General features: G+C 34.4%; 1 protein-coding gene across 1 annotated transcript in view; it reads right to left on the reverse strand.

The window, feature by feature from the left end:
* The window catches only part of ZNF385D (zinc finger protein 385D), a 297,210-nt gene that overhangs the window by 9,077 nt on the left and 273,217 nt on the right, over positions 1–14,916 (reverse strand). Inside the window, exon 5 of the mRNA XM_032237626.1 lies at positions 1,412–1,645. Coding sequence (XP_032093517.1) covers positions 1,412–1,645 — 234 coding nt within the window. The remainder of the gene's footprint in view (positions 1–1,411; positions 1,646–14,916) is intronic.

The following is a 14,916-nucleotide window of genomic DNA, read 5'->3' on the forward strand; positions in this document are numbered from 1 at the left end:
TGAATCTATGGGATGCATACTGGAAGTGGCATGCAGAGCCATCTCTTTGGGCACAGCAGCTGTCACCTGTTGCTCTTCCAGGTTCCGGCTGGTCTTCAGAGACACTGGAAACCAGAAGAGCAGATAATTGGCATGCATGCACACACTGGAAACTAGAAGCTGAGCTTCCTGGCGTGTGCATGCATAACAAGGAACTGCTCTTCCAGTTGCTGGTGCTCCTGTGCATGTGTGCATGCCGGAGAGCTGCTCTTCCGGCCTCCAGTGCTCCCCCACATGTGCACATGCACTTCCATTTTAGCACTTGGTGCCAAAAAGATTCACCAACACTGGTATAAGAAATACTTGTGTTTCTTAGCTATATTATATTAGTTTAAATATTTGAATGAATAAAATAATGGTGGGGTTAAAGGTTAGGTTGGTTTTATTGTTCTAATACTCAGTGAATCATAGCTTGCAAGTTATCTTGCTTTCACTGCACCAGCTGAATTAGATTGTAGCTTAACAGTACTAAATAAAATAGTTGGAAGCACTCAAGTCCAAGAGGAGAGAAGAAACTATGGTTTGGAAATGAGGGATTTTTTCCTTTAAAGATTTTCATTTATGATACAGTTAGATTGTTAGTTAGATTGTTCATATAATCTCCTTAAAAGATACAGGTACTTTCTAAGTGGTTGTGAAATTAATGTAAGGCATGTCATTTGATGAAATGTGTCAGTGTTGAAGAATGAAAAAGAATAATTTTGATTAAGATGTGTGTGTATTCATCTATGTATATTTATATTTAGCTGATTTTTTTTCTAATACAGCAATGCAAATGTGCAAACGTTAAGTGTCTCTTTCAAATTCTGGTTAATGTTACATCCAGCCAGATTAGCTTCTGCTTTCCTTTCATCTAAAACAGTATACAGTTCATGCAATGAAATGCTTCAGCAGCATTGAAAACTGGTATTTGAAGAAGGAATCCAATTACTTCTATGGATCAAAAGCTCCCCCTTTTCCTTATTAATACTGGATTTTAATACTGGATTTTTCCTTCACCACCAGCACTCTGCTAAAGGAACAAAAGAGATAACTATCTTATAAAATAACTACCTGCTATTTATAAAGTTTAGAATATATTACTCTCTTCCTTCATTCCATAATTCACCTTTTGAAATGTTTAGTCCTACAACTCCAACATGATTTAAGTATAAGTTATCTCTCCATTTAGGGAGACAATTAGCTGTAACAATTTTAGAGGTGAAACAAAAATTGCCTCTATAGACAGGAGATATAATCATGAAATATAATTAGAGCAGTCAATAATATTCTGAGGAGAAAAGATAGATTTCCCCCCCCTGTTTAATTGTTAATAAATTCATGAAATTTCTATATTTCTCTTCTGCAAGCCATCTGAAAAGCTCAATCTTACCACTGTTGTGTGCCTCTAGCTGGGAGGCAGAGTTGACAGCAACCTTGCATAGTGAACAATAAAGCAACCGTTTGGCCTTTTCTTCTTCCGTCTCTCCTAAGGAGCTCACACTACTGCTGGTGGCAGTGGAGGGAAATTTTTCAATTTTTGAGGTGATTTCAGTCATAATTACACTGTTCTTCCGAATTTCTATAGCTGGAGATGTTGATATTGCTGGTGCTTCAGTTGTACTATCTGTTTTACAGATGGAAACAACAATAAGTTACAAACAATTATTCATTACAATTCTGGAAACATTGGATATAATATGAAACTTGACACGAAAAGTGGTTTAAACTAAAAAAAAATTCAAGCAGTATCATAACAACAATAGGGACTTTAATAGAGATCTTTAGTCTTTTCAAATTGTTTCAGTTAGAACAATTAATCAGTGGAATAATTGCCTTCAGAAGTTGTGGGCATTCCAACAATGGAGGTTTTCAAGAAGAGTTTGGACAATCATTTTGTCTGAAATGGTATAGAACTTCTTGCCTGAGCTAGGGGTTGGGCTAGAAGATCTTCAAGATCAGTTCTAACCCTGTAATTCTGTTACTCTCATTTTATCTGTATAAATATTATATGTTAACAACTACAATTCACTGTCCCTAGCCATGCAAAATGACTGCTTGTTAATCATTCAGTGGCAGGGTAGCTGGGAATTAGGAAATGGGGAAAATATTGTTGGTAGCTTATGTTCAGCCACTTGTACTAAGATTGATTGTAAAATGGAAAATGGATGCCAAGTGAGTAATATTTGCCATTAATCCACTTCAGTAAAAGAGCCCTTCATAAAATGTTGCTGAACATAATAAATGCATTCAAAAGGCTTTTTGCTGGTCATTATTTCTTAGGAGATAAGGCAACATATAAATAATTTATGTCAGAAATTGAAACAAGTTTTGTAAATGCATATATTCTACACAAATCTGTAATATTTTATTATACCTCTAATGTATAACAAAAATCAAGTGTCATGCTGCAGATTCCAATTTACTGCCCTGGAAAGCTTGGCAAAGACATTAGATGTTCAAATATTGTTTTCCTAGCCTGTCTGGAAGATTACAAAGTCTAAGAGTTGGACTCTATTTAGGTAAGAAAATCAAGTTCATGAAAACAAACCCCATCCTCTTAACCGCAAAATATTACAGATTGCCAAGAAACCCTGTATTTCACTTCTTTTAATGGTGCAATGGATTTGCCTCCTAGATACCATATTGTAATAGTATTTAAAAAATTTCACAATCTTTCCTATAAATTGCTTCAAATATCAAGCTATCAGGTCCAAACAAATTAACATAGTTAAATCTGTGAATGGGTAGTTTTGTGGCTTTTGTTCACTTTTGAAGCAGTACTGAAAGCACAGGGATGGAAAGCACATTAAGGATAAGTGCCTAATCAATCCTCCCACACCAGTTCACTGATCTATAATTTATTTCATTTGAAATAAGTCTAAAGTTCTAACCCTTCCTTCTGCAGAAATAAAGATTACTGTCAAGAAGAATAAATAATAAATTCAAATAGGGTCAGCAGTGAAATACTGACATGTAATAAAAAGGCTACTTGGGGTTAAAAGCTAATAAACTTTTGTAACATCAGCAGCCTTATGGGAATAAATCCTTAATATGAGGAATCATCATTAAAAGAAAAATGTTCTTTAACTTTGTTTCTTTAATGGGCAGCCAGATAAAGGACTTAATGCAAGTTTCACTTGAAAGAAGGCAAAAATACATTTTTTTCTTTTGCAAATTTACTTAGAGAGAATGGTACAAAGAAAAAAGATAAATAATGCTCAACAAAGCCAATTCTTCAATCTACTGCAATTCTTTTCTTCCTGGACCTTTAAACTAACAAATAGAACTTACACTTTATGAAACTAGGAAGACTTCCTTAAGATTACACATGAGCCAGCTCATCTACTCCAAAGGACAGCTTTATTTTCAAAAATAACTCTTGGAATTACAGTTCTGCCCTTTAATTTTAGTGTCAATCTTCCCTAGACAAGTTCGTAAGTAACTTTTAAAATAATTTCAGACACTGTAGTGACAGCTAATCTATTATTATTTTCATTATTATTTCTTCCCAGGGGCACTTAGCTCTGCTTTTGCAATCAGAGTACTTTAACATCTCACAACCTGTGTCTTAGAAGAAAGAGAAAATAAACATTGAGAAGAAAATATAACAAAAATCTGAAAGGGAAAATTGTTTCAGCCACTCCTGAATCATTCTGACATTTCACTTTCAGAAATGGGCAAGATGTCCCATCTCTAAAGTTGAGCTTTTGAAGCAAAACATGAGCAATCCATCCCTCACTGAAATAATATGAGCTCACCACCAACACTCTGGTGAAGGAAGAAAAAAGATAACTATCTTATAAAATAACTACCTGCTATTTATAAAGTTTAGAATATATTACCCTCTTCCTTCATTCCATAATTCACCTTTTGAAATGTTTAGTTCTACAATTCCAACATGATTTAAGTATAAGTTATCTCTCCATTTAGGGAGACAATTAGATGTAACAATTTTAGAGGTGAAACAAAAATTGCCTCTATAGATAGGAGATATAATCATGAAATATAATTAGAGCAGTCAATAATATTCTGAAGAGAAAAGAGAAAGTATAGGTAAAAGAGAGAGAAGAGACAATTTATTCCTTTCTTTAATTTGCCTATTGCTTTTATTTATCCTTTGATTAATTCAGTTGGTTAATGTTCTTTAACACTTCAAATAATTGTTCACATCAAAAAATGGTTAGGATGCTGTTTTGCCAAGTGTCAGGGCAGTGATCAGATGCCCAGGCAATTGGTTCTTTTGAATCCAGAGACAATGAAGACTCCAGTAAATAAAGAGATGTTAAGCTCTACTAGTTCAAACAAACAAAAATGTTACATATCAAGCAAGATAATATCCAAATCTCTTAAAGCTATCAGGAGCTCCTTAATAATGACAGCAGAGATATCCCATGGGAGGCTAGTTTCCCTATTATACTAATGCTAGGTTGTGTGCAGGAGATCCTCATAAGCATCAATTCCGAAGTGTTTATTAAAACCTTGAGACATTTGATTTTATGGTCCTGCTATGGTCAGGAGCTTGCAAGACTTGACCTTAACTGGCTTGCAGTTGACTCTGGAGTGGGAATCAAAAATCTAAGACTTTCACAGCAAGAGAAGCTTTGAAGTTATCTGAACATCCTTCCTTTTTGCTTTGCTCAGCAAGCAAGAGAGAAAAATAAGCAAGGTAGCTGAAAATTCTAAACTTCTATATTTTTCTTAATATGAAAGAGAAATGTTACTAATTCCTCACAATAACAATGTTCTTACACATTGCCACAACAGATACACATGCATTTAAAGAAAGGAGATTAAAATATTACTTTTGTTTTAAACACTCATTGAATTTAAAAGAGGGGGCCAAGAAGAAAGCAGGACAACTGCAGAATAGGTTTCCCCAAATGTGTCAATGTCCCCTCCATATATAACACTCCCAATATACAGACGTTTATACCCATATCTTCATTAAACATTCTCTGTGATCAATAAAAAGGAAATTACCTTAAGATAATGAAATACTTATTTAACATACTTCACTGACTTATACATACATGGTATTCCTGCTCTTCACCCCAAATTTCTTGCAATTTGGAATGTACATTTGCAACAATTATCTATAAAAATAAATGCATACATTTAGAATTATCCAAAACTGTATCCTATGATAACAACAATTCAGGAATTTTCAATGCAGCTAAAGAGTTCAAATTGTATATATGGGACAAAATACTTCAGAATTGATGCGTAATTACTATGTATTGTCTGATAAATAATTTTGCCTAACTAATTACTTGGGTTTAAACCAATTCATCAATAAAAGTGAATTGATTTTACATTACCACTTCCAAAATGCAACTGGTCATTTTGGAAAAGTTATTTATTTATAGATTAATTTACATGGCAGGCCATCTCAGGCACATGTTATGGGCAGCTCACAATAATAAAATATAGAAGAATTATAAATAACATAAATAGCATTTGGGAAAAAATAATCAATGGTAATAATTAGTAATCACACACCAAAGTGATTTATTCAGCCAAAAAAAATGTGCTTGCCCACACCATTTGGAGCCTAGGCTCAAAGGTAAAACAAGAATTTAACTGGCCTTTGTGAAAGACCTTCCAGGTAGATGCATGTCTGTCTTGGGATGGAATTATGTTCCAGAGGGCATCACAACGATCCCCTCATCTGGGATCTTGGATTAGATAACAGATCTTCTGATGGCTCTAACAGGAAGCTGGATATAGCAGTCCTGTAAATAATCTATTCCTAAGCAATGAACGGATTTAAAGGTAACTATCAGCATCTTGACTTGCACGGGGGAGCATACTAGAAACCAATACAGCTTATTGAGTAGGGGTGTCACACGTGCTGAATTACCCATAACTATCTGGGTGACAGACTTTTGTATCATCTGAATATAAATATTCTTCAAGGGCAGCCCCATGTAGAGCATGTTGCAGTAATGGCAGGTGATTAAGGCATGATGACTGTGAATAGAGCCTCCTAGCTCAAGAATAGCTGCAGCTGGCTCATAGCATGAAACCATGCAATAATGTTAGGTCATTATGACAATTATTAAATTGATTAATCTATCAATTCAATTCTTAATACATACTTTACACATATGAAAACATTATATATACTTTTTAAAATCATTCTGGAAAATGCTCGTTATCTTGGAGGAGTCTCGGAAGAAATAAATAAATGTAGAATAATGTTTTGACTGAGACAAATATGCCAAAATCTTTCATTTTTGCTAAATTAGACATTTCATTCTGCTTGTATAAATCTCTTCACATTAACAAAGATAAACACATGATTGGCTATTTGCTGCTGTAGAAAATGCCAATTTCATTCCAAAGGAGAGATAAAGTCAGCAACCTTTCATGTTACATTTTGTGTTCAAGGAAAATAAAATACCATATTTTTCAGAGTGTAAGATGCTCTGGAGTATAAGACACACATTCATTTTGGGGGAAGAAAACAAGAAAAAAAATTCTGCCTCTGCCTACCAGTATTCATCACTATTCATCAGGCTAGCATCCTTGCAGCAAACAGCAAACAGCCTGGTCAGCTTGAGCATGTTATGGCAGTCTGATTCAGCATGAGCAACTGATTAGCAGTTGGATCGGCCTCTGGGAATACCACCAATCAGCTGTTCCAGGCTGCGGGGATCACTACAGCCCATTGCGGCCTCCACGCATTGCATTTTTTGTCTGCATACCTATTTTTGGCCTCCCTGCATTGCATTTTCAGCCAGTACCATATTCTGTGGTGATCCCCACAGCCTTGAATGGGTCTAAAATGGAGCATGCAGAGGCCAAAAATGGCCAATGGGTAGGGGCCAGTGGGCGGACAGGGCTTCAGCAACATTCACTGTATAAGATGCACAGACATTTCCACCCACTAGGAGGGGAAGTGCATTTTATTCTCCAAAAAATATGGCAACCACTTTGCCTTTTATAAAATATTGCAAACTGATGTTTTTAAAGGAAAATCAGCAATTGAACCTATGACACATCTTCTACAGTTGACTAATATTTTGCTTCCTGATAACTTTCTATTGGGGAAATTCAACTTTCAACTTTAACCTTGGGACTCTGGGCAGCTCACAACAAAAGTAAAAACATATAAACATTTTAAAATTACAATTATTAAAATTAATATGTCATCCATTCAATCAAGTGGGGCTGGATATATTAAATGAGCCATCAAAACTCACAAGGAAAGCAGAAAATTTGTGAAATATAGGAAGACATAACATTATGGCCCCCTGGTGTGGTTATTATCTACTAATTATTGGTAGTTATTATTAACATTTTACTATTGCTAGATTTCATATACATACATATGTGTATACAAGTGTGTGTGTAAACATTAAAATACCATTCTATTTTTATTAAAATATGGCCTGTCTTCTATATTTCTGATTTGATATATTGCATGTGCACAAAAGCATAAGCTTGAGTTACTGAAGTTGCACATATTTCTAATTGTTTGTTTTGTGGTCATTCTACATTCTGTGAGCTTGACGTATTGCAGATTCATACTAAAGTCTTCATGTCAGCTAGGATAGGAATAAATTGTTTCATAAGAATTCTATCTTTTCTTCAATCTTAAGCTGTCAACTTTAAAGTAATTACAAGTGGTGGCATTCCATTTCACATACATTAATGCTTGATATTTTTAAAATAATGTACAGTATATTACCACAAATGTCTATAATATATTAAAGTTATAAATATGCCTCTGTAATAACCGATACTAGGTGGATATAGTACACTCAGCTGAACAGGTACATTTAGCAAGGAGCATTTCAGTGCAATACCTCCTATGTAAAATCTGTCTAAAAACTTTATAGCATGTGACATCTATAATACATCAGCCTGACTTAAGTTGGCAAGCTATGGAGAAGCACATTCTGAATGTACGTAAAAATGTAATTAGTTAGAATCCAATTGATCTCAGTATACTATGGTGCCTTGGCACTTGATGTTAATTGGGTATAAGAGACATGTTGAGTACTAAAAACTATGAGTGCCAAACAAATCAAGTGACTTACCACACAACTCTTTGTTTTGTCCAGGGGAAACTTTTTGTCTGTCCTTTTTCCTATATCAGCTACTTTCCCAGCATGACCATTCCCAGACTCTGTGACCATCCCTCTCTTCCTTTTGCAGCAACCTTCCCAGCATTGCCAACTTCCTGTCTGCTCTTTGTGGCTGTCCCCCTCTTCCTTTTGCAGCCCACCAAATACCAAAGAAATTACGAGTACCAGGACAACATTTTTGCATCAAAATGCTTCAAGTACCAAATTCAACTTGTTTTGAAGAAGTGAAATACAGAGGTACCACTGTAATTGCCAGTTTGAGGAATATAAATTTCAAAATTTAATAAAAGTCATTTTTGTTGTTAAAAAAAAAACATTCCCTGCTCCAATTGTGAAAGCTTTCACAAACAACTGCCAAGACAATTTTATCTAATAGCCAGTGAAGATCTTGTGTGGTAATTCTTTTGAACCCATTTAAAACAAGGCTACACTGATTTTTCTATGAGCTATTGTTCACTGAGTCATCTTTGGTTTCACTTTAGGAAATCCCCCATTTGATGAGCATGCTTTGTTTTGAGACAATTAGTGGAAAATAGAGATTTACCCTTATTGTGAAATACTATGAGATTACCTGTTAAGTGTTGCCAAAAGTTAGGATTCTTAAAAAGTATGAGTAGATCCAAACAATATATTTTTGGTAGCAAAATCAAGAATCTGTTATTGTAATAATTTAGTGACTGATAATTTTTTACTCCTGAATTAAAAAGAATTGATTTTAACTTTTGCCTAGCCTGTAGTTTTATACATTTGCAAGACTGGATAGACATTTTCTCACTTGGTTCCTGAAGGAGACAAAAAGGAAAACTGAAATAGTGTATCTTTTATAGAGGTGCAGATCTTAAGTCTGGATTCTTATAACATCATGTTGAGATTTGTTATTAAATCCCAGAATTTGTGATAGTATGTCTAGTATGAAATATATATAAAAGGAGATGGGACAGTCTGTCCTTCCTCATAGAAGCTATTCTTGACACTAAATATATATGTATTGGGTAGCTGCCAGCTGTATTTTGCTTGTGTAAGTTACTGATATCAGCAGAGAAAGCTAGCCAAATAGCATCATTACATCTTAAAGTGCTGACTGTTAATGACACAGTCATTATAAAATGCTGTTTAAGATAAAGCCTTCATCTTTCACATCCCCAAGTAGCTACAAATAATAATGGAGATTTTCTTGCTCCTGTTTGGATAAAGTCATAGTTTTAACCTATTACATCAATGAACAAATGAAGGTAACACTGAAAATCACAGGGAATCCACAAATTCCCAATAATCTTTATTTTTATAATTCAAAAAAATGTACATAATTGTTGCTAGCAATTTGTCACTTTCACTGTTGAGAAAAGTTTGAGGAGATTCAGATCTTGGAAGTGAATCAGAAATACATTTACTGCATCCATGAAATATTTTTTTTTGTGAAGTTGGCAAGCCATTTCCATTGTAATGATATGCAGTAATTATTAATTCTTGCAAGCATCACTGCTTTGCTTTGGCATTGCGCCCCAACCACTAATATTGATAGGATGTCTGGAATGTCAGCATCTAGTAAGGAAGAAGACTTTGTATTTGCAAAAGTTTTCTTTACATGCCTCATCTTAATTTAAACAGAGTATGTGGGAAATCTATAAAAGAGAAAATCTTGAACAAAGTGGCAAACATAAATCCAGAACATTAATGCATGCTAAAACAATAATGGAATGGCCCTACATACAGTACAAACAATGAATCTCTACTAGCTTTTTAAAATGCTATCCAAGTTTGAGAGAAGTAAGAATCTGAGAATGTGCAGAATAATTGACCCACCCCTTCAATCATTTCATTATCAGAGGCACTCTTAACAAGACCCCAGATCTCAAAATGCCAGCATGCTTTTCTGGCATCAGCTTTAAAAAAGCTACAGTATGATGCTGAGTCAATGAGGAAGAGTTCAGTGCTTGGACAGCTCTCTGTCCAAAATACACATGACAGCCCAATGTGCCACCAAGAATTTAGAAGCATAACTAAATCTCCCCAAAACACAAATCTTAGGCACAGAGCACTCCACTGTAGTGTGGTTGCTTTGTCCAAGGCAGCAGTGTTGAGCTTCCAATTGCTCCAGCAGTTGTCCTTTGTGCAATTATAGCCAATAGAAGAGAGTAGCTGTACTGCATTTAGGTTGAATTGTGGAATTCTTGGTTATCTCTTAGCTTGCAGTTTACTTTTCAAACACTTCATTTACCCAACTAGATAATGATATTACCTGATATTACCTAACTTGTTAATGAAACATTTATAAGCAAACAATCAAACTCAGAGAGCTATAATTCCATAATAGGTTCTTTGAGAAAGCAGTCTGCATCCCTGAACCTTTCTCGTTCCTGAAACTAGTAAATCTTAGTAAATAGATAATTAAAAATCAGAAAGACTTGGGAAAACCTCCAGAAGACTATATGAAAGTCAATACTTGAAGGCTCTAAGAATAGTTATTTCCAGGGGAAACATAAAGTCTCCAAAACCTGTGGAAAAATGAGGGTGGGGTGGGATGGTAGTGGAAGAAGAGCAGACTAAAACGAAGTGGCTCTGCATTGTTCAATAATAGTCCTCTATCCTGGGGTTAGTCTTTTACATTTGGAAGAATATCTGTTGCTTAAAATTACCAAAGAACGCATGATATCATCTGCCAAACTGGATGCTTCAAGTGAATTGTTTAAAGGACTTAATCACATAGAATTATTTTTGTAACCAGTTAAGCGATGAGTGTGAAGTCTTACAAATCTAAAACATGATGAAACTCAAGAGATGTCCAAAGTTAGTATGAACCAGCTCTCCACTCCTGAAGTTATAGCTTATTCATACTGGAAGTGACCTTAACTTTCACATGCAGAAACATACTTCTAAAGGCATTTGTCCCTAGTGTACCCTCCAGGAATTTTTGGCTCCTCTTGCTCACAAACAGTAGTTTCCCATACTTCTCTGCCTAGAAATGTAATGAGTATTCAGCTTTCTTGCTTCTACTTTTCTTTTCTTTAAGTGAGTGGCTAACTCATTTCTTTACAGTAAGTGAGTGATTAACTAAACATAAAAAAATGATAGTGGAAAAAATGTTAATTTTGTCAACAAAACTCTAACCATAAAAAACAGGAAAAATAACCACAGAACAAAGGTAGAAAAACTTCATTTACTAAAGAAATTGGTTTTTATTCTGTGACCCAGTTTATTTTAGATTACTGTATAACAGATCGTTCTGCAGAGGCATTGAGTCTATAGTACAAACATATACAAATCAGCTTTTCTGGTTTTAAGTATAAATATTTAACATACCACATGAGTGTGATTCTAAGAATATTTAGAATCTTGATATTTCTGAATTTTTTTAAATAATCATAATGTGCAATTTGTAGAAGTATATTGAGGACCTCCTCAATCAGGGATCAAAAATTAGCAGAGCTGCTGTGAACAGAACTTCACTTATGGCTCACTCTCCAACAACAGAGGTTGGATGTAGCAATTACTGCATACTACATTATTCCATCTCCTGGCAACCCTCTACAAATATATTCTGAACACTTGGGATATCCCCTGAAGCTGTATATAAAGAGTTATAGCAGGCTTCAGGGAAAGAGAGTTAACAAGTCTTCTGCTATGATTTTGTCAGAAGTGTCACTGCATAACAATAGTCTCTGTAGACAGAAAGAGTTCTTCCATTCAAAAAAGGGAAATTTAGCATTTAATCCATTGTAGTAGATTGTTACAGGTAAAAGCATGATGAAAAAGATTTGGTTCAAGAAGAATTGAGATCCAAAGATCCATTTTTTAGATAAACCAGCTTATTTTGTGGCCTTAGCTAAAATAGTACTGGAAAAATCAAGTAGAAACTCACAAGTTTTTGTGTTGAACAGAGGCTAGTGTTTTATAAAACAAAAAGGAAAAAAAAAACATCTATAACATAAGTTTCAGAATATTTTGTTCTCCAATTTAAACCTGATTTGCCTATGTCCTGAAGTGGCTTGTTTTTATTAATTGGAGGTGGAAAGCTTTGGAATGAAATTTGCATTTTGTTCCAATTGACAGTCTCTCCATTTCAATGCACAGTTCATCAATCCTGAAAGAAATTAACTGCAAAATGAAAAGCCTACATTCTTGCTGAAATTAATTGAATGAAACTGGCAGGAACAACCTCATGAGGTAAAGGGCTGGTGGGAAAAGAGCAAGGCAAGAGGGTCTGAGGCAATTTCTACATTTAGAAATTAAATAAATGTTGTCTAACCAAGGAGAAGCACAAATGAGTAAGGACAGAAGAAAAGAATCGATTCATTCTGCATCTATTTTAAGTAACCTTGATTTTTGACTAGATTTGGAAGCTGTTCTTTCAAGACATAATATAGATTTCTCCTCATCGAGGCAGAAATAGAAACTGCTTTCAGAAACTATGAATGAAAGATTTTCTGTTCCAGGAGCTTTGAGGCCATGGAACGTTTCCGGAATAAGCTTGTGCTCTTGCTATCTAATTAATGAGACTTGTGTAGTGCAGAGGAAAAAAAAGAGTTTTATAATCAGAACAAAAGATAATAATTTGAACTTCAAAAGTAGAGCTTACAATCAAGAGCAGTTAGAATTATATTGCTTTGTATCCAAGCTTCTCTGGGAAAATAACACATTTTCGATTTGGACTCTTGATTTCAAGGTTAAGCACAAGGTTAAGTACCAGACTGACCTTTTTCTAGCAGCACTGTGATTTTTAGCAGTATTGTGATATAAGGTAAATCTGATAAGAAGTTGCTTTTAAAGGAAATAACAAAAATCTCTAATAGTGTTTTGATCATATATTAGTGTTAATGTCACACATACACACACATACACAAATACCAAGGTGACCATCTCTTTAAACATATAACAAGAAAAACAAAATTGCTAAAGGCTGCAGCTAGCTTTTGTTATCAGATGTATACTTGTAAATTACCACATAAAAGAAGCAGTGTTCTAAATTGATATGGAAAGAAATAGTTTGCCCATAAGCAAAAATTGACCTCAGTGATTTACTGTAACAACTGTTATGAGATTTTCATATAATGAGTTTTATAACAGTCCCACAAAGAATAGACTTTCAAAGGGTTATAAGCAATAAGCATAGTGGAAGGCATGTTATCTTTATTTTTTTCTTTGTCAAAATTGCACATGGTGATGTAAATAAACCCGTGGATATTCTGTTTCTTGTCCCTGTTGTCACACTTTAGTTTCCTATACTAGTTCTGCACTACCTCTGGAGTATCAATGATAAGAAGTGAAACTCCACTTCCTATTTTCCCATTCCCTGGCCATCTTTTGCTTGCTGTGTATGACAATGATCTAGGATCAGGGGTGTCAAACTGGCTGTCCATGGACCAGATGCATCACATGCAGGCCACACCCACCCTAGCTCCACAAAGGGGGAAAATATCTCCTGTGATGGCAATGTGACACCGCAAGTTTGACACACGTGATCTAAGTGATCTCTAAGAAAACTTGGAGCATTGCAGTCAGTGAGAGAAAATAATATCTCAGCAGGAATTTCCTCCAATGCTAAAAATTGAGCCTGTGGAGAAAAAAATGTAATAATTATCAATGATGTGAAGGTTATCAGAAATAAAAAAGTAATATGGGCTAACTTACACCCATAAACCCTATCTAAAACTTCTGCCAAGACTGATAGCCTAATAAATACTGTAAATGTATATAGAGAGCAATAATAAAAATTAAGGGAGCCAGGATTCTGATGATTTATGCAGTAGACATAGGAAAATCATTCTTCGCAATTAAAAATCCAGAGTAAATGAATAGTTGAGATATGTAAGTTTTCTGCTCACTTGCTTTCTTCTTTTATACCTTACAAGCCTTATGTTCAAATCCATTACAACAGCTTGGAAATGCTTAGACCATTTGAAATGAAGTTTTAATTTACATTGCAATTCTGTTGAAAATGGACAGAAGGCAATAAAAGTTCAGCCATATGCTATAATTGCGTGTCCATTTTATATCATATATTCATTAAAAAGAGAATTGATGATTCTGCTGATTTATGGGCCTTTTTAGTGAGAATATCCAAATATAGCTAAGACAACTATGTATCTTATTCTATCTACTGTGGGAATGAATCTCTCTCTCAATCTTGGAAATGAGGTTTTAACCTAATCAATAGATTAAGAATATACGCTTAAATATTCCACAATAGTATTTAATTGCAATACAGATTGAATAAATCAGATATCTTGCAAATATTTAGGGAAAATGATTTTCAAAGTTTTTTTTTTTTAAAATGACTTCCGTCTGATGGAATTACATTTTTAAATGAAACATTTTAGCACCTTCAAGATGCTATTCTTTTGATACACTTTATTTTAAATGTTGTGACTAGGTCATTTGTTTGGCTATTCATGAAATATTTGGTTGCAAGTCCTAATGAGCTCCTCTTAGAGGCATTTTTCCAAATATAGTCCTAACTGATGCAAAGTTGCATTCACTACATCATTGTGTCATTCTGAGTTCTTAGTATTTGATGACTGTTAAATTATTTTTTACATTACAGATTTATTAACCATTCCTTCCCTGATCTTCTGATCTGAGTTTATTCTTATCATACAAAGATGTTCATTAAGGACAGACAGTTCTTGTGGAATTTGCTTTTAAAAATTCAGCATTGTGAAGATTCCTATAATGATTTTAGATGTAATCTACTGTTTTAGTATTGATTCTTATACTGAAAAAACAAGAAAATTTAAAGTTCAGGCAAAGATATGTGGCATCATTTCTCATTGGTCATCCAAACACACAAAATATAGTCATTAAT

Source organism: Thamnophis elegans, chromosome Z (assembly GCF_009769535.1).
Source record: "Thamnophis elegans isolate rThaEle1 chromosome Z, rThaEle1.pri, whole genome shotgun sequence".
Taxonomy (NCBI): Eukaryota; Metazoa; Chordata; class Lepidosauria; order Squamata; family Colubridae; genus Thamnophis; species Thamnophis elegans.